The 20,045-nt window shown below is 54.6% G+C and overlaps 1 protein-coding gene across 6 annotated transcripts in view; it reads right to left on the bottom strand.

Moving 5' to 3' along the window:
* The window catches only part of STARD8 (StAR related lipid transfer domain containing 8), a 71,231-nt gene that overhangs the window by 4,907 nt on the left and 46,279 nt on the right, over positions 1-20,045 (bottom strand). For 4 of the 6 annotated variants that reach the window (XM_068533181.1, XM_068533184.1, XM_068533186.1 and 1 more), the window contains 6 exons: positions 8,453-8,524; positions 6,164-6,245; positions 5,131-5,194; positions 2,498-3,888; positions 1,621-1,794; positions 470-629 (listed from right to left, as the gene is read on the bottom strand). In XM_068533181.1, coding sequence (XP_068389282.1) covers positions 470-629; positions 1,621-1,794; positions 2,498-3,888; positions 5,131-5,194; positions 6,164-6,245; positions 8,453-8,524 — 1,943 coding nt within the window. The remainder of the gene's footprint in view (positions 1-469; positions 630-1,620; positions 1,795-2,497; positions 3,889-5,130; positions 5,195-6,163; positions 6,246-8,452; positions 8,525-20,045) is intronic. The other 2 variants (XM_068533182.1, XM_068533187.1) reach the window with 1 other exon arrangement.

Genomic DNA, 20,045 nt, shown 5'->3' with positions numbered 1-20,045 from the left:
GCAGGGGAGGGAGAGAGGGAGACATGCAGGGGTGGGAGGGAGACTGTGAGGCCAGCCCTAGACCGGGTGTTTTAGGAGTGTAGGCCACCCCAGAGACATCCAAGCCTGGCAAGCTTCCTGCTGGGCAGGGTAGGAGAGAAATGGCAAAACCAAAGAGAAGGGTTTTTATAGCCTTGGGACCAAGGAGAAAGATGGCTTTAGTGGAGATGAGTAGGAAAACGAGGACCTCGGTTAAGGCGGGCTCCTGGAAGGTGGGGGCTAATGCACCTGGGCCAGAAAAAAGCTGGCACAGAGCCGGGCAGAAGGGAGCTTTGAGTCCATCCTTGTTGGGCCTTCCTGAGGATAGGAAATGTCTCTGGTGGGCCAGCCCAACCCAGGGGGAAGGCCACAGCAGCTCCCCTCCCTAATCCCTCAGCCTTGGACTTCCTTCCCATCACCATCTCTCTTCGTGCTCCCCAGAAGGCCTCACCTGGTCCAGGCACTGGCTACGCAGGTAGCGCATGGCTTGCTGAATGCTCTGGGGTAGTGGCTGGCCTGTGCGCTGCACATGGATGAGGGGCGGCACCCCAAACACATGCTGGCCCCGGTAGTCCGGTGTCTTGTTCCTCTTCATGAACTTGGGCACTGACCTGTTTGGGGGAGGGACAAAAGATCAGGAACAAGGATGGGGTAGGCCCAGACACAGCTTGGAGACTCTGTCTGCAGTCTTGGGGGACTCAGGTGTGGGTGAGCAGGGTAAGAAACATGCCATCTCCCCAGAGTCAACATTCATCGAGCACCTGCTCTGGGCCCAGTCCTAGGGAGTCCCAGAGGAACACAGGGAGCTCTCAGTCTGGTCAAGGAGATGACTGCATTGACAGGCAGTGACAATACATGTGGCCAGAAGTGGGCCAAGAACTTAGGGGAGGACCCACGAGGGAGGGGAACTGTATGTACCTAGCGGGTCAGGGAAGGCTTCAGAGAGAAGGTGGAAATTCAGCTGGCTCTTAAGGGATGGGTAGCCCTTGTCCCAGAGGATAAATGGGAAAAAGACATCCCAGGCAGAGAGAACAGCATGGGCAAAGGCAAAGAGGCAGGAACAAGAGCATGGCGCGTTCAGAGAAGGGCGACTAGTCTGCTGGCCTGTATGGTGGTGTCGCTTGGGTATGGCGGACTACAGAGCCTGACAGATGAGGCGGGGTTGGAACGTGAAAGGATCGTGATGGGAAGGAAACTGGACCGTATTCTTTGGCAATAATGGGGAGCCACAGGAGGGTATTTGTTAGGAGAGTGACCACCAAAGATGCGTATTAGGACAATCTCCCTGGTGGCAGCATGGAAATTGGGATGGAGGAGGTATAGCTGGGGGGCCTGGGGTCCCGACCCCCACCCCACCCCTCCTCATTCATGGCACACACTCATGTGAATCCTATGTGCATCCCTCACAGACATACATTTGCCACCCAGAGCCACGCTGACCTCTCCAGCCTCCTGGCACATCCCACCACTCCATTGGCCTAGGGGCTCCACCTGCCTGCACCCACCTTCTGAGGGTGACCCTCCCAGGGCCCTGGAGTGGGGGCAGAGAGGGATCCAGGACTTGGATGAGCAGCTGGGCGCCCACCATGGCCCAGGACTCACCAGACCCAGCCCTGTTTGTGGGGGACAGTGTACTTCTCCATGAAGGCGGTGAGCCGCAGCAGTGAGCCCTTGTGCAAGAGGTGGATCTGGCTGGCAAACTGCCGGTTGATCTCCAGCGACTCCGAATTGAGGCTGGGCCGGTGGGAGTTCTGGAAGCTGTGCCAACGGAGCTTCCTGGTGAGGGGTGAGGGGGTAGAGAAGGCCAGAGGAGCAGGTTTCAGTAAACCTTAGTAAAATTGTGTTCTTCTGGTCTTTTTATTTTTCCCCAAAAGAAAAAATATACAAGGAGAAGGGACCACTGTCAGCATTGATGCTGGGCCCCAGGGTGGAGAAAGCTTAGTCTTGGTTTCCAGGGCTGCACAGCGGCCAGATGCTGTCAGGAAGGGTGGCACAGAGCTCAGGCCCATCTAGTGCCAGCAAACAGTATCAGTCCCCCTTCCCTTCAAGACTGCAGTGGAGGGGCTGCTCTGAGAAACCCAGAATAGCGAAGCTGGGGATCAGAGACCATCTCCTGTGATGCCCTTGATTTACACATGGGGCAACTGAGACCCAAAAGGAGCCACAGTTTGCGCAAGGCCATAGCAGAGGCAGGTCCTGAACCTCACATCCCAGATTCCTGAGTCCCATTACTCTTTCTATTTCTCTTCTGGGACCGGCTGCCAGCTGGCAATCACTCAGCCCCCTAAGAACTTGCCTCTGCGCCTTGTGATGAAGAAATTGGCTTGGGGGGGGGGGTGGTGGTGAGGAGGGAAAGAGGAAGGGAAGAGAGAAAGGGGGTAGGGGGAGAGATGAAGGGAGGGAGGGGACAGGGAGATGGGGGAAAGAGAGAGAGAGGGACAACAGAAGCCCTGCCCCACCCCCTACCCTGAACTCCCACCTGCAGGGTCTGGTAAGTGAGGCCCCAACACCTGAATCTCGTCGTTCACGGGGTGCTGATGCCTGGAGTCCAGCCGGGGCCCCTGTGGCCTCGGTCTCGTTTGTGGAGTTCCCGCTACTGTCCAGCTCACTGGAGGAGGCCACAGTGTCAGAAATGGAGTGTCCTTCTTCCACAGACAGACTGGAGGCAGAGGTGGGTTCCCCGCCTGAATTTGCCTCCTGCTCATGATCCTGGGCCAAGCCGGGAGCCCCGGCCTCTGCCAGTGCCAGGAGCTCAGCCTCAGCTGGGGCCTGAGCCTGAGCCGGGACTCCTGGCTGGACATCCGCCTGGCCCAGGGCTAAGGACTCCCTGAGGGCTGGAGCCTCTCCCTGGGCCCGAGCCTCATCGGTCTGGCCTTCCACTCCACCGGTGGCTATTTCTACCGATGAAGCGGCTTCCTCCTCTTCTTCCTCTTCCTTATCTCCAGGCCCCAGGTCTGGGTACATGGCCTGAGACCAGAGCTCCACCCGCTGCTGCAGCCCCCACACGTGCTGGAGGATGTCATCCAGGTGCGTGTAGCTGTCCCCACCCTCCTCCTCCTCTTCAGCCTCGGCACCAGCCAGGACAGGCTCAGCTGGGTACAGCTCAGGCATGTTGTCATAGGTGCTGGCGTGGCTGCCCGTGGAGCCACAGGAGCCCCGGCGCCCTTCATAGCCCCAGCAGCTACCTGGCTGCCGATCTGCCAGGTGGTGTCCATCCTCAGGGCACAGGCTCTCAATGGACAGGGAGCGAGGGAACGTGCCTGGTTTGTGGTCCCTGGGCACGTGCACCAGGCAGTCACCCCAGTGTGCCCGCCGAGGATGCTGGAATGTGGCCACAGGCCAGGCCTCCCAGGCCCTCTGAGTCTCAGTGCCACCGCCACTGGCTGAGGTGGCCGCCCGGTTCTTGGCCCTGTAGAGGAAGCCACGGCGACTTCGGAAAGAGGCGGCTTTGGTGGCCTTCTCCGAGGTGGCTGAGCTGCGCTCTGGCTCTGCTTGCCGGCTGCCACCCTTTTCCTTCCGCCTCAGAGACTCAAGGTGCTTGAGGAAGCTCCGGGAACGGTGCTTCTTGGCTTTGTCCTGTGGAGTCTCCTGGTTCTGAGCGGGGCTGAGGAAGGGCCGGCCACTCGGGCTGGGAGCACAGCCTAGCAAGGGCAGGTCCACTGGCCCGGGTGGTAGGCTCACAGTGATGGCTGGCAGGGAGATGGCACTAAGCTCAGTGAGGACGCTCTCACAGCTGGAGGTCACTGGTAGGCCAGGGCTCGGTGGGGCCAGCAGGTCAGAGGAGCCCACGTGAGACCAGCGCTTACTTTCTCGCTGGAAGGCCCAGTGGTTGCTGATGGTGCAGTGCTCTTCCTCCTCTGAGTCTTCATTCTGGGAAGGGCGCCACAGGGTGGGGTCAGAGGTGTCCAGCCCACAAGCCCTTGCTTGGGCTCCACTCTCTGCCTCCAAACTCCTGGGGGACTTTGGGGCAAAGGGCCCTGCTCTCTGGCTGAGAACACGTCCTAGGAAGGGGAACTGGCTCTGGGATTGCCAGAAGAAGCTAGGAGTCATGGAGGAAGCCCAGATGGAGGGTAGTGGTCATCTGATCAATCAAGTTCCTCCCCATTTTACAGATAGGGAAACCCAAACAAATAAGAAGCCACTTGCCCAAGGTCATACAATGTCTGCAGCAAGTCAGTGACAGAGCCAGAGCTAGAATCCAAGCATCCTGACCTCCTGTTCTCAGCAGCCTCCCAGTGAGTCTCTAGGCTACAGTCTTAGATTAGAATCCCAGAATGGCAGAGCTAGAAAGGATATTTTAGATTTTCCAGTTTTCTAATTTGCAAAGTGGGGAAACTGAGGACCAGAGAGGGGAAGAGGCTTGTCCAAGGTCACTGAAAAGTCAGTGCAAAGCTGGGACCAGCCGCCAGGTGTCTCCTGCTTCCCGGGCCAGTGCTCTGGCAACTTGGAGATGGCAGGACTCTGGTAGAAAAAGCTCCAGCGGAAAGCCACAAAGCCTGACCCCAGGGAAGGATGGGTTCATCCGGCCCACATTCCAGGGCTGCATGCAGACCAAGAGCCCTCTCCGTTTCTACAATCCCAGATTGGCCGAGTCAGAAAGGCCTTTGGAGGCTATTAATGCCACCCCCAATTCACTGCAGAGATGGAGAAAATGAGGCTCAGTGGGGTAAGACCTTGTGGGGTGAGGTTAGGGATCTTGACTTCTAAGACCATATAGGCCATGATTTTCCATCACATTATTCTGTCTTTGCCCCCTAGTCAAGGAATTTTTGCCATCACAGAGCAGGCAGTGTAGGCAGATGGATTTCCCTGAGGGACGGCCATCACTAGGTCAAGTTATTAGTAAATCCAGGAGGGAGGGGTGGGCTGAGGGGGGTGGGTAAGGCTGCGGGCCAGGGTACTTGTTCTCACACCCCAACTTTGAGACCAGGCTCACCAAAACCCAGCAGCCTCATACAGCCCCCTACACCCCACTCCCAGGCTGGAGCAAGGCACCACTCCAGACAGCCCAGACTCACAGGACACTGGAGCTAGTTTCATAAGTGGTTTTTGTTTGACCTGGGTTCCCCATGGTACCCCAAGACCACAGAGCCTACCCCTGTCCTAACTCACCTGCTTGCATTGAAAATGAACCTCCAGTTTCATCGAGGCACAACTGTTCAAGGTCATCAGCCTCCTGCAAGGAAACAAAGCAGGGTTCACTCAAGGGTCCCAAGCCCCAGAGCCTGCAGGGCATAGCCTGCCAAGACACTCCCAAGATGCCACCCACTGCTTTGCGTGCCCAAGACATCAAAACTTCTCCCAAGTCCCCGTGTTCATGAAGGTTTCAGTGCCAGACATGATGCTGTGGAGATTATGGGCTCTGCCCTCTGGGAACATATAGATGTGGAAAAACCCACTACAGAGATGGGACGTGTTCAAAAACAGAGTACGCAGAAGGCACAGCGGGCACACAGAGGGTGGGACAAGGAACTTCCATGAAGGCAGGGGAATGCAGTCAGGGAAGACTTGCTGGAGAACAGAAATAGGATTCAGAGGGACAGAGAAACAGGGACTCCTATACCAGGCTTCGATCAGAGCCTGTGACAATGTAGAGAGGGAAACGGTCAGTAAACAGACCAGTGTGTGTGTGAGGGGAGGACTGAGGCTGATAAGGTCAGTCAAAGCCAGGTTGCAAAAGGCCTCAGGTGTCATGCTATAAAAGCTTTGGACTTCTCCCTGCAGACAGCGAGACATTTGAAGCAGAGGAGCACCCACTGGGAAGCTGACTCTGGTGGCTATAGGGAGGCTGGATCAGAGCAAGGAGGGGAATGCAGAGCCGGAAGGCAGGAAGGCCAGTTAGGAGGACGAATCCAAGAAGTCGCGGTTTGGCCTCAAACAAGTAGAGAGGGGACAAATCAGAGGAATGTTTGGAGGCTCTAACTGAAGGGAAAAAAGAATCAAGGCTGGACCTTGGCTTTCTAGTGCCTGGGTGGGTGAGGATGTCACAGACACAGTAGACAGAGTGAACAGCGTGACTGCAGCAGATGAGCTTTGTTAATAGGCAGGCTCCTCCTCTGTCAGAGGGGACAAGGATTGCTTTTTCCCATGAGGAAGCCCCAAGCCAGGCCCTTGACCTCCCAGGTCTGGCCCTTAGCACCCCTACCTGCACAAGGCCCCCAAAGAGTCCTCGTCCAGAAAACCGTGGTCCTTCTTCACAGAGCCAATATCCACAGGAAACGAACCTTCTGTATGGCAGAGAAAAGCCAAGATGAGTCGAGGGTGGCAGGTTAGAAACTCAGTGCCAGCGACCCTTGAGCGAGAAGAAGGGGGCCCAGGAAGCGGGTAGGCAGGCAGGCGAGAGCTGAGCAGGAGAAAGGCTGCAGCGAAGGAGGGGCCCAGGGGGCTCATGGCTGGCCGTTGGGGGAAGGTCAAGGAAAGGATAGGAGAGTCAAGCTGGACAAAAGGACCCATCAGTCAGTTTTGGCAGGTCCATGGGGGACGGCAGGCTCGAGGCCCTGGGTGGCTGCCCAGAGCCCATCTGGGCTCCTCCAGTCCCCTCTGCATCTTGGGCTGCTCAGACAGGGAACCTCTTCCCTGACCCAAGGTGAACCGGGGAGACCAGGGAGAGAGCAAGGACAGCGTGCAGCCAAACAACACCTCGCTTCCCCTACTGCTCAGAGCAAGGGCACCCACTCCCTGGGGTCTGGGAAGAGGATGGGAAAGAGGAAGGAGTGGGGGAAGAGGCAAGAGCATCCCCCAAATCCCACACCTCTCTGCCCTACCGGTAAAACAAGCCCATGGACTCATTTACTACTATTAATTGAGCATCGACTTTGTGCCAGGCACTGGGGACACAACAGTGAATGAGACTAAAATGATCCAAGCCTACATGGAGTTTACACTGTCACAGGGGCAACAGACAGTGAACAATATGTGAGGGAAACAAACTATGCAGTTATAAATGCTAGCAAAGACATGAGCCAGGGTGACGGGATAAAGAGAGGCCTTGCTAAGGTGGTGACTTCTGAGCTGAGCCCTGAAGAGCGAGAAGGGGCCAGCCGTGCAAAGAGCCGGGGAGAAAGTCCCAGGCAGGACCGAAACTAAGGCTCCAAGGAGGGCTAGAGCCTGGCGTGAGCAAGTGGTAGAAAGCAGCCCGGAGAGTAGTGAGCAAAGGAGAGAGAAGTATGTGGAAGCTGGGTGATGCAGTCCCGTTGGTGGGAACAAAGTGCTGACGCTCACTTCATTCTGGGTGTGCTATGAAGCCAGCGGAGGAGTAACACAGAGCAGAGTAACCGAGTAATGTAGGCAGGCCTGCACTCCCAGGGTCCCTCCAGCTGCTGTGCATTCAGAGTAGAGGACGGAGCACAGAAAGGAGGCTGCAGCACTAGGCCAGGCGAGCGGGTCACACCGATGTGGCAGTGAAGGTGGTAGGAAGTGGATGGATTCAAGATATACTCTGGAGGGAGAAGGGACGACTTGCTGGAGGGTTAGATAGGTGGACAAAGGAAAAGAGGAACGGAGGATGATGCCTGGATGTGGGGCTTAAGTGGTGGTGGTGCCATCAGGCGGTGACATCTGAGACGTCTGTCAGACAGCTAAGCAGAGATACTGAATTCGGAGTCGAAGAGATGAATCTGGAACTTGGGACTGAGGTCTGGACACAGAGGCATTGGGGAGTCATCAGAATATACATGGTACTTGGACAAGGATCTCCTGGGAGAGAAATGTCGAGCGAGAAGAGGGGCCAGGACGGAGCCCTGGGACACCCTAACAACTAGGAGCAGTTAGAGGAAGCCGAGTCAGCTAAGGAGACTGAGAGCGGCAGCCAGAGAGACAGCCGGGAGAAGAGGGCATTCTAGGAGCTGGAGTGGCCAACTGTGCTGAATGCTATTGAGAGACTAAGTCAGGACTGAGAAGCGACCGCTGAATTTGACCACATGGAGATCCCTGGTGAGCTTGACAAGGGCTGTTTTGTTGGCGAGGTAGGGATGAAGCCAGGGTACAGTGGGGGTGTGGGAAGAAGAGGGGAACTGGAAACAGCAAGTATGAACAACTCTAGAGAAAAACAGAAAAATGAAGGAAAGCAAAGAAATAAGGCCATGGGGAGGGAAGGTGAAAGCAGGGCTGCCAGGGTGCACCCTCCATGTTGCATCTACGTAAATAGCGTTCTCAGAAACAGTACAAAGCAGATGTGGTGGTACAAAGCAGCGGCCCGCCTTGAGACACGGTACTTTAACACATGGGTGACTGCAGAGCTTGTGAGAGCTGACGAGCATGCAGGAGAGAGGCCAGGATGGTGTAGGAGAGAGGTTGTAACTACGGGAGCAGGGCCAGGGTACGCAGCTTCTTGTGTGGTTGAAGAAAAGATCTGAGGGACCCCATTTTCCAGCTGAAAAATGGAGGGAAAAGGCAAGTTTGGGGTGGGGGAGGGGGAGCCATTGAGCGGCCTTACCTTCAAAAAGCTGAGCATACTGAGGGAATCCTGTCGCTCGGAGCCACCTGCATGCTTTTTTGGCCTCAGCTTCTAAAACAGATGAGGGGGAGAGAGACAGAGAAAGGAGATTAGGGGGTGCTGGCGCCAAGCCACCCTGGTGTGCGCCCCTGCACCTCCAGTAGGGAGGTACCTATAGCTCTGGTGACCTAGCAATGACAACAAAAGCACAAAGGGGCTGGCACATTCACTCCATGTCACAGCTAGGATTTCCCCTCTGCTCCCCAAACCCTACTCCCGGGATGTGCTGGGACACCTCTCTTATGCTTCATTACCTGCCTGTCCCAAGCCCCCTCCCACTCTCCCACCCCTGCCCAAGAACAGGACCAGCAGCAGCAGCAACTCCCAGGAACATCTGGGGTCAAGGAATACTGCCAGGGGAAGAAACCACTGCTGTGTCTTCACCTCCCACCACCCCCGGGGAGCTACCCCCTTCCATGACCCAGGCAGACCATCCTAGTACAGCTGGGGATACACAATGTTCAACAGCTATTATTCTCTCCTATCATCATACCTAACATTCCCCAGCACTCTGATAAGCCAACCTCATTTAACACACACCATAAGCTGTGCAGATTTTAATATGCCCATTTTACACATCTCCAAACAGGCTCAGAAAGGAAGGGCTCGTCTACAAGTCTCGCACTTGACAAAGTACAGTGCAGGGGCCGGAGTCCAAGCTCAGTCTGACTCCTGCTCAGGGTTCCGACCTCTTCTAACATGGCAGCTTCACCAGTGCGCTCCCTCCCCCACCATTCACCAAGTCCCAGCCCTCCCTCCCCACGGGGCCTCCCAGGACTGTTCCGGCACTCTCCCGTGGCTTGGCCTCTTTGTGGCACAACTCAATGCTGCTTGCCAAGCTGACAGTGCTGGCCTATGGGAGTCTTGGAGGGCAATGGCTGGGTTAGCCTCCCACCTCTGCTCTGAGAGTGTCTGACACAGGGTGGGGCACCCCTGCCAGCCTCAGTGGAGACTTGCAGCTGGACTGAAGCCACAAAGGAGGTCCTCCTGGCCATGGTAGGCTGAGTACCTGCAGCAGAGCCCTGGGACTGCCCAGTTCCCTACCCAGGTGGTACCAGGAAGCAGTGGGGCTGGGAACATGGGACCTGGCATTGTGGTTGGGGGCACAGAGAGGCTGCTGGCTCAGCAGAGCTTCTCGGCCCACGGAGTCCTGCCCCCAACATTTCTTCTACTTCCTTAGCGCCTGTGACCAGGAGACTCCAAGGAGACTGGTGGGATATCTCCAAGACAGGAAGAGCTCTCTCCCCAGTGCTCTCCCACAAGGAAATCCAAGAAGAGATTCTGGCAGCCAGGAATCATAAGTGAAAGGACAAGAAGGCATTTCAGAGATGCTAGGTGGGTAGACAAGGGAGGGAACAGCGCGGGAAGGTGCAAGTCGGTCAGAAGAAACAACAGGCTCCTCAAGGGTCGCACACTAACGAGGATTCGATGGGGAGAAGAGAAGGCTCTGAAGCTTCTGGAGCCCCTGAGGGCTTTGGGGGCAATCGGGTGGGGCGGGGATGAACACTTGTGCATTTCTGAAAGCATGTGCGTTGGTCGCTGCTGTCCCAGCATCTGTCTCTGCATGTAACTGTAGCCAAGTTTGCTCATGTCCACGATCCACATAGATCAGCATGGGACCATGAACCTGTGCACACTCCCCCACAGGCCCCTCGGTCTGTGCACGCACCTGCACCTGCATCTGTGTGCACATGTGTGTGTTTCATGTCACTACAACCTTCTAACCTACGATAGAAATCTAGGAATCACCAGGACCTCTGAGAGGTACTGGAAAGTGTTTGTTCCCACAGAGCCCCGCTAGCAATACCTCAGCCCCTCTGGCAGGGGCAATGCAAGCCCAGGAAATGATCCAGGTCTCTAGGCCGGTGATGATCTCGGAATGTGGTAAAAGTAGCCCAAAGGGACTTCACACCAGCCCAGGCAGCATTTGAGGGACATGGTTTTGCTGCTAGGACAGTTGAGCCGGCTGCCACAGCCACTTCCCTGTCTCCTGCTCCTACCATGCCCCCGGGAAAAGGCCCATCCCTGTCCTCAGAGCCCCTCCAGGCAACCAGCTCTGCTTTCCTGTCATTAGGACAAAGGGGAGGTGCCAAAGGAAGGACCAGGTCCGAGTTTCCAGAAAGGCAGACGCAGAAGGAGACAGTGACCTCTAAAGGGCCACAGGTCTAGAATGGGCACCCAAGGCAGGGGAGCCAGTCCCCAGGAACAGGTCTGCATGTCAAGAACACACCCTTGAAGACCACTGCAGCCCTCGGTCACTCATGGCTGGAGGCAGAACAAGGAGGACGAGGGGGAGGAGAGAGGCATCTGACTGCCCTTCCTGAGCCTGGAGGTGGCGGAAGAGTGCAGTGATGAAGTCCTGATCTTACACATCTGTGCCTCCTGCCTGAGTCACAAGTCCCGTGGGAGAGGGGCAGGCTGCCCACTCCCCTAATGCTCGGCAGCGGCCCTGGCCAGGGTTGGTGGGAAGGGGACCAGCTCACTCAGGTGGGCGCCAAGTTTTTTCATTCCTATGTAGAGGCCTCTAGCCCCTGCTATTCAAAGCGTGATCCCTGGACCACCAGCACGGGCATCACCTGGGAGCTTGTTAGAAAGGCAGAATCCCAGACCTACTGAATCAGAATCTGCACTTAACTAGGTCCTCAGACGACCTGCATGCACATTAAAGTTTGAGAAGCGCTGGCATAGATCACCTAGCTCAGGGCTTTTCACCCTTGGATGCACGTTAGAGTCAGCTAGGAAGCTTTGTAAAAATACCAATCCCCTGGGGCCCCGTCCCCGGAGGCCCGTTTAATTGATCTGTGCTGAGACTCTCCAAATCAGTATTTTTTTTTTAATTTTTATTTATTTATTTTTTTTATTCATGGCTGTGTTGGGTCTTCGTTTCTGTGCTAGGGCTTCCTGTAGTTGCGGCAAGCGGGGGCCACTCTTCATCGCGGCGCGCGGGCCTCTCACTATCGCGGCCTCTCCTGTTGCGGAGTACAGGCTCCAGATGCGCAGGCTCAGTAATTGTGGCTCACGGGCCTAGTTGCTCCGCGGCATGTGGGATCTTCCCACACCAGGGCTCGAACCCGTGTCCCCTGCATTGGCAGGCAGATTCTCAACCACTGCGCCACCAGGGAAGCCCCAAATCAGTATTTTTTAAAAGCTACAGTATGGACTGCAAAGGGCCCAAGGGACTTTACCAAGTCACAGAGTTAAGTGTCACAACTGAGACTACGACCCTGATCTTTTCATTCCATGCCCAGCATTCTTTCCACTGCATTATGGCACCTTCCTTCAGACGCCAGATAAACAAAGGGCTTAGACTCAAAGGAACCAACTCCAGGCCCCCAAACTTTTTTCTGCCCCTTCTGGTCTAGTGGAGTTACAAGTCTGAGTTTCAATCCTGGTTAGTCACTAGCTCTCTGACTAGCCAGTCACTAGCTCTCTGACTTCGGGCAAGTTGTTTAACCTCTCTATGACTCAGTATTCTCCTCTGTAAAATGAGAATAATAGAATCCACTTCTAATAGCTACTGAGAACATTAAATAAAATACTGGAGAGAAAAAGCACCTGGCACATTGTACCAAGCATTCAACAGAGAGTTCCTTCCCCACACTGACTGAAGGGTCCTAAGGAAAAAGAGAAAATGGGAGAAAGAGACTCAGCCAGTGTTCTCTTCTGGGTCTGGAAAGTGGCTGCATCTGTATCTCTGTCAGAATTGGAGCCAGATGGCTCAAGGAAGTGAGATTAAGAGGCAGAAGTTTCAAAGAGGCCACAATAGCTCCAAAAGACAAAGGAGCCAAGGAGTTAGAAGCAGGGCTCCGAATGGAATCCCCAGCAGCCCTCTCTGGCAGGAATCTGGAGAATGTAATGGGTTATTACCCAACAGGATGTCAGGAACATTGGCTCCTGACAATACACCACCTCGTGGAAGGCTGAGAGGCCCTGAGGCTCCCTCCCAGATGGAGCAGTCAAGGACGTAGGTCTTGGCGATTAAGGGCTGAGCTAAGGTGCTTTGCTTTGTCCCTCCCGCCCATCCCAGCCTGCCCAGGCCGGGGCCAGGAGTGACCACCTACGCCCAGGAGAGTCAATCCACCTGGGGCTGGGGCCCAGGCAGCCCAGACTGAGGATTGCCTTATGTGCCTGGCGGGAAGAGTGACACTGGGCAGGCTGAGGCGAGTGATGGAGGAATGTCTGTGGCCCCTGGTCCTGCCTCTGTGTCCAGATGTGCAGATTCCAGCAGTTTCAACCACTATGTTCTGCAGGCCATGTGCTGGCCAAGGCTAGGGTGATATGCCAGGACAGGTCAGGGACAGCACTCAGCTGGCACAAGCTGGATTCCACTGAGATTTAACCCCAGACTCTCTCCCTGGGGAGGAGCCCAACTGATCCCCTTAAGGGTTGGGGGAGACAACATACTAGAAAGCTCCAGAGTCAAATCAGCCCTCAAGGGCCACACCCACAGGTCTCCCAGAGGGAGTGACAAAGAAGGAATAGCCGAGCAGCAGCGGATTGTCTTGGGGGTCAATGACAATATCTACACCTACACTGCCACAGGCCACGTCCAGGGATCCTCTTAGCATGGCACATTTTTCTATGCAAAGATGGACAGAATGAGGAGAAATGCAGGGCTTCTGTTTTTGAGAAATGCTACATGATCGAGGGAAGAGTTTATGCACCCAGGAAAAGGGCAGCAATGTTTTCCACTGAGGAAATACAATAATGCTCAAAGATGATAACTGAGTTGGAGAAAAAGCTTTTTCCAATCACACTGACTCCCCCACTTGCTGCCTAAGTCGTCTTGGGCAAGTTGCTTTACTCTCTAAGCTTTGGTTTCCAAATCTATAAAATGGGGACTAACAAGTTTCCTGCCTACCTCTGAGGTTACTGTGTGCATTTGGTTGGCTTCTGTCTGGTTTTGAAAGCAGCTCTATGAAAGTTATCATCAGAGAGGGCTGTTTTGTTAAGACGACTTGAACTTTGTATTCACAGTCTTTAAAGTCCAGTTCAGATTGTGTCCTAGGTGTAAAGTGAGAAAGTACGTGAGCTAGAAGGAGAATAAAAGGCAATGGGCAACAAAGCTGCCAGAGCTCAGGCCTCAGCCAGCCACTCTCTTCCCTCACCAATCCCCCCCCACTTCTCTTCACACCACTGTTGGGGAGCTCAAGCCCTTTACACCTTTTGGTCACTCAGTGGGCTGTGAGACAGCTGCTGCCCAGGGCCCGGTTCAGCCTGCTCCCTCCCAACTCAAAGTCCAGCTCAGGCCTAAGGACCAGGCAAGATACAGGGCCCAGGACAAGCAATGGGCAGATGTCACAGAGGCCCAGATCAAAGTGTCCTTGTTACTGCTGGAGCAGTCACCTCTTGACTCAGGCTACACATTATAATCTGGGGAGCTTTCAAATGCCAGTGCCTGGGCCCCAATTAAATCATGACCAATTAAATTAGACTCTTTAGGGATAGAGTTAGCTTTTTATGTTTTTGAGAGCTCTCCAGGTGATTCGAAAGCACAGCCAGGATCAAGAACCGCTGCCCTAAACAGACATGACCAGCTAAAAAGCCACAGCATAGGTCTTTAGGAAGATTCTAGCTGGAGGCTATACTCAGGCCCGTTCTCATCACTGGCCTGTGTTCTCTCTGGGCCCAATGAACAGTGATCTGAATGCATGTGGTAGGACAGGAGAGGGCACATCTGTGGGCGTTTGTGAAGGTAACTTATTCAAAGCTGACTTACTCCATGAGGCAGCTTTCAACAAACGTGTTGGTTTCCTTTCCCTTACTTAGTTGCCTATTTGGAAAGGTGTCTCCCCCGTGGCCCTCACCGCAGGATGGGTGTCTCCAGCGTGATCTCTCTCACCTTCAGCGAACCCAGAAGGTAGAGCCAGTGTTCAGAGGGGTAAAGAAAGACCTGGGAGGCAGCTGTCTATGTGACAACCCAAGTTCCGAAGGTGGGCTGTGTGAGGCCAAGCTGGTAGCCAAAGTAGGCAGAGGGGCCGCCTACCACTCCAGGTCCTGCTGCTGCACCTGGGAAATGCCAGGTTCCGGCAAACAGCTTCTCAGATCATTTCTCTTGGTTGATGCAAGTCTCAGTTCCTCTGCCCACCCCCACTCTTAGAGAGGGACCCCGCTTGAGGAGGAGATGTTGGCCTTCCAGCAGAGGGCTCATATCTCAGTTGGCCCCAAGTGCTCACGACCAGCTCCTTCCACCCTCCCATAAGGTTACACTAAGGGGCCTTGGCCACGAGAAGAGTGCCCACCCAGCCCCGAGGTGGTGCTTCATTTGAATTTGCACAAAGGGGTCCTCGAGTTTGGTAGTGACCCTGGCATAGGTGCTGCCACAGGTGACCACCTGGTTATGCCATCTCTCTCTCTGGGGTACTGAAGGAGAGGGGTCTTCACAAGGGCCGGTACTAAGAGCTGTCATGGATGCCACGACTGCCAAGCCTTCCCCCCCTGACCTTGAAGCGGACATTCAGGGGGGTCTACCATGCACTGTCCGCTGGGAGGTCAGGTGCACCCATCATCTCTCCTGCTCCTGCTGCTCTTAGCTGGAATCACAACTTTAACTAGATTGTTCCAGGGGAGGGAGGGAGAGGGAGGAAGGGAGACTGAGACCAAAATAGCTCTCATCCCACATTCCAACCCTCGCAGGAGGGGAGCCGCAGCAAGGGCTGCCGATGTCAAGCGGCCGAGCTAGACAGTGCTGGACACTGACCAGCCTCTGGCTTGTTAGGTCAGAACTCGGGGCCCCGGCTGCACCTGTTCGGATGCAATCCTTGGTCTCTCATCTGGAGCTACGGCGGGATGACAAGGCCCTGGGCCCATGTGAGCAGCACTTTTGGAGCCTCCCCATCACAAGTGGGGCACCACCGAGGCAAAGGGCCCAGGAGAATACAGTACCGTGGGACTGGGTGGCAACAAAATGAAGACATCGAATCTTCTTGCTCGCCAGTAGCAGGTTCACACGTGCGGCCCTCCCTCCTTAACACTCCATATCCATGTCATGGCCACAGGGCCACAGGGATTCTCAACCAGAGACAATTTTACCCTCCCCCCGGCCCCAGGAGACCTTTGGCAATGTCAGGGGACATTTTTGGTCATCACAACTGGGGGAGGACGCTGCTAGCATCTGCCGAGTAGAAGCCAGACCTGAAGTGTGAGACCAGGAGGGGCAGTTCCCTTCCACCTTACCTGGGGGCCTCAGGTACCTCCAGGCATCCCCAGCCCACCTTGGGGATGTCCTGAGGAGTGAGGTGAAGAATGGATACAGTGTTCACTGGAGGTCCCTTGTCTTTGGACACCGTGGACCCCTTGCAGGGTCAGCCAAGGGGAGGTGACAGTTCTCGTTTTTGGAGTTTTTATAAATATGGAAGTGACACAAGGAACCCTCCACTGTGTTCCCACACACACACACAAACTGTGGCCTGAGCTCTAGTATGCAGCTGTAAATGGAGGAGGGCCATGAGGGCCCTGTGGCTAACCCAGACCTCTGGCTTGCTGGGGCTGCTTGACAATTTGGGTCCAGGGTTGGCCCAGCCTGTGGTCTCCTAGGCAAGCACTTGATGTAGCAGAGCCAAAGCAGGAAGCTGACATTCCTGCTTGGCCCAGGGCTTCCTTGTGAAAGCGAAGGTCAAAGCTGTCACGTGCTCTGCTGCAATGGCTCCATTAGCTTTCTTGCCCTCAGGGGATCCTGTCCCAGGTGCTCTGACAAGGTCATGGTGACACGGAAAGACAGGTGTTTTAATAATCCACGTGCTACTCCATCACTTCCAGTCTGGAGCCTGGAGGCAAGAGATGCCAGCCTAACCGGTCTGGGGCAGATGGAACCGCTCTCCACTGTGGTATGGGTGGAAAGAATATTGGATTGAAGGTCAGGAGAACTACATTCTGGCCTTAGCTCCACTAGGAACTTGTCGGGTGACCTTGGGCAAGCCAGTACCTCTGTCTAAGTTGCAGTTTCCCCATCTTCTAATGGCCACTCACCAAAATCTAGACCCGGAACAGAAGTATGGGTAATTGGCAGGGGCTGGCTCGGTAGAGAGGGGAGCCTCTCCTGCACGTTCTCTTCTGGGAGACTCAAGAGAGGACCCTCTGTAGGGACCAAGAGCAAACCCATCTTTCCCTCCTAATCCAGCTCTCCTGATTTCCTGCCTCCAAAGGCACCAAACATCGAGGCTTAAACCTCCAGTCAGCCTGGTCTGTCCTCTCTCCGCTCGTGTATTTAGCCACCAACTTCTATCAATTTTTTCCATCCAATGGTCACGGTTTCCCATGCCCAACCATGCCCTAGACTCTCATGCCTGGATTACTTCAGCCCTGTAAGTTCTCAGCCTCCAGGCTCTCCTTTCAACAGGTCGTCCTGCCAGCTTCTTCTCCCAAGAGCCCAGCTCTGACCTGGCCACTCTCCTACTCTGCAACCTAATGGGCTCCCCACTGCCCACTGCCCACTGCCCAGGGCAGACGTCAGACTGTTTTCCACCTCCACACTCTAGACCCAGCCTGGCCTGAAGCTGCAAATTCCTATTACTCATCAAGATGGAGGTCAAACACCACCTCCCATGAAGCCTTCGTTCCCTGACCTCTCACCAGCCCCCTACCACCCAATGGCTTAGTTAAATTAAGTGGCCCCCAGGGCATTTCCCGTACCTTCTTGGCAGCACATAACTCTGTCTCCCCCATTCAACTGGAGCTCCACCGCACTGGGGTCCTTTGGGTCTCAGTATCCCCACTGCTGTGTGGTATGGGCTACTGAATATTCTTGCAACACCTAGATAAGAAGTCCTGCTTCCCAACTCAACAGGGTGCAGACCTCTGACTGCACCCCCTCCTCTGGTATCCCCATAGTGAGGACACAGAACTGAGCGCACACCTGCGACCCAGCAGACTGGCTGACTGGCGACCCACCTTGCCCCAGGGCAGAAACCACATAGCCAGGAACCAAGACCCAGAGATGTGAGAAGGGAAAATGAACTCTGCCTGAGGGTGGAGGCATTCTGGCCTCAAGGAGCATTTAGTTCTCCCATCCCAAGCTCCCGTGAGGGCATCCAAGCTCACTTGAGAGAAAGGCTATGTGCCATCTCCTGCTTCCCTTTCCTGGCCTGCAAAGTCTTGGCGCTCGCCCGTTTTGACCCTGGGCCACCACATCTACATCCCACCCCCACTTCCTAGTCCTACTTCCCTTTCCTTTTGCTGAGGCCAAATATAAACTCCCGTGCAGGAAATGCCTTGGAGGAGCCTGGCCCCACCCTGAGATCCAGAGAAAATTGTCTCTGACAGAAAGGAAATGGGCTTGAGAGAAGTAGCCTCCTCAGGTGGGGCCTGCTCTCCCTCTGGAAGCCAGCAGACACAAGCCCGCCCCGGAGCCCCGCAGCAGCCAAAGGGAGGGCCGGGACGAGGAGCACAAAGGAGAGGGTCGGGGCAGGGGTGATGACAGGCATGGTCAGGCCATGGTGGGGTGAAGGGAAGGAGAACCCAAAACAGTGGTCTAATGGCTGTGTTAAGGCCTCGGAGCATAGAGGTTCTGGGGTACAGTGAGTGGGAAGAGTAACAGGCTAGCGATCTGAAGACTTGGCTTTTAGTCTTGGCTCTGCTACTTCTCAGCTGTGGCTGTGATCATTATTGATAACAGTATTTATGATACTAAACGTAATTATTAAGAATAATTCACAAAAGACACTAATATTTACTGAGTACTTACTATGTGCCAGACCCTGGGCTAAGGACCTTACACCGATCCTACTGTATAAGACTTAACTTCTCTATGTCTCAGTCTCCTCATCTGTCAAATAGCGTTACGATCATAGTACCGACAACATGAGGTATTTGCAAGTATAAAATGAGATGATAATAATAACAGCCAAAGAGTACAAGTCATCGTTATGTCCCAGGCATTACTTTAGGTACTTTTTAGATGATTTATGTTACTGAATCTTCACAACAGCCCTGTGAGGTAAATGCTCTGACAATATCTCTATTTGACCAATGAGAAAATTGAGGCCCACAGCTATCAGGTAATTTGCCCAAGATCAGCAGTGAAGAAGTGGTGGGCCAGGATGCACATCTAGGCAGTCTGGCTCCAGAGTCAGAGCCACTAAGTTAGAATCCTCCTCATTAAATAGGAGAAATCGCCTAGGCTATAGACACAAAAAACATACACCAGGGTTTTTGCAGTATGAACCCTTAACCTGAAGTAAGTTCAGAGTAGTGGAGAAAGCACCTAATCATCCCATATCTCTTTGGTCTCCACAGCAGCCCTGTCCAAAGCAGGTCTGCCGCACAAATGGGAAAACTAAGGCTATGGAAAGGTCAAGTGGCTTCTACTGGACTACGGATGGAGCCAGGAGCCTGCCTAAATACCCACCGCCCTCCTGTTGATCTGTTCCCATGTCAGCCTCCCCAGGCTCTCCCCTCCAAATCCACTCCCCCTTGGTTGTGTACTTATTCAACCACTATTACCTGAGCACCTACTCCACACCAGGCCGTTATGGTAGGCACCAAGGTCTGAAAACTGGACAAATGTTGAACTCTCCTGGAGTACTTGGCCAGAGCTGCTACCATGCCCATCCTTCTCAGGGAGGCAGAGGCTAAGATGGAATGTCCTCTGAAGCACCCCCCTGGAGCTTGTTTGGAGGCAAGTTAACAGAGAATGAGCTCGAAAGCAATGGAGCTGGCAACTGGTACAGCCTGAGGGAAGGACGCCTGCAGCACCCAAGAGCCCTGAGGTGGGAACATTGTGGGGAGGACTAGAGTTTCCAGACAAAAGCCCACCACATACCTACCCAATTTTAGCATGGGCCACACCAGCTGGAGGGCTCACAAAAGTGAATCCAGACAGCCTCCCGCCTGCCCCTAACCTTCTAAATAATGCAACCTGGTTGTGGAGATAGCTCATTAAAATGTCTCTTCTCCCCTGATGCCACCCAGCAGCCTGCTCTCCACCCTCAGTGCTGGAAAGTGCTAACCAGGCAGGCCTGCTGCTGACATCGGAACAACCCCCAAATCCCTCCTGCGCACACTCCCCCACCCCAGTGCAGCTCTGCTCTAGAGCATGGATACCCAGCCCTCAGTGTTTTCTCTCCTCTCCATCTGTCCACCTCGGGGGTCTGGGAGCAGGCAAGGACCTGGGGACTGTCTGCACAGCAGTGAGTGATTGCTGGTGGGTGCGGGGAGCAGTCAGGGGTAGAAGGGAGACCCAAGCTTCAGGTCTTGCCTCCCAGCCAGGCATCTGGGAAAGGCAAGGGGGAAGCATGACACAGCCACTAAGGGTGTGGGTGGTGGACTCAGACTGCCTGTGTCCTGATCCCAGCTCCATCATTCCCGAGCCGCTGGAGTGACCTTGAGGAAGTTCTTCTTTTAACCTCTCCTTGCCTCGGTTTCTTCATACATAAAATGGGGGTGACGACAGCAGTACCTACTTTGCTGAATTGTCATGGGAGCTAAGTAAATTCAAATGTGCCAAAAATTGAGAAGAGTTCACTATTATTCTTGGTGTTATCATCATTACTACAGCCTCTTGCAGTGTCATAAATGCCACTAAGGAGGCCAGAGG

This window comes from Eschrichtius robustus, chromosome X, assembly GCF_028021215.1.
Source record: "Eschrichtius robustus isolate mEscRob2 chromosome X, mEscRob2.pri, whole genome shotgun sequence".
NCBI lineage: Eukaryota > Metazoa > Chordata > Mammalia > Artiodactyla > Eschrichtiidae > Eschrichtius > Eschrichtius robustus.
The sequence above is the reverse complement of the archived record's forward strand: the minus strand, read 5'-3'. Positions and strand labels throughout refer to the sequence as shown.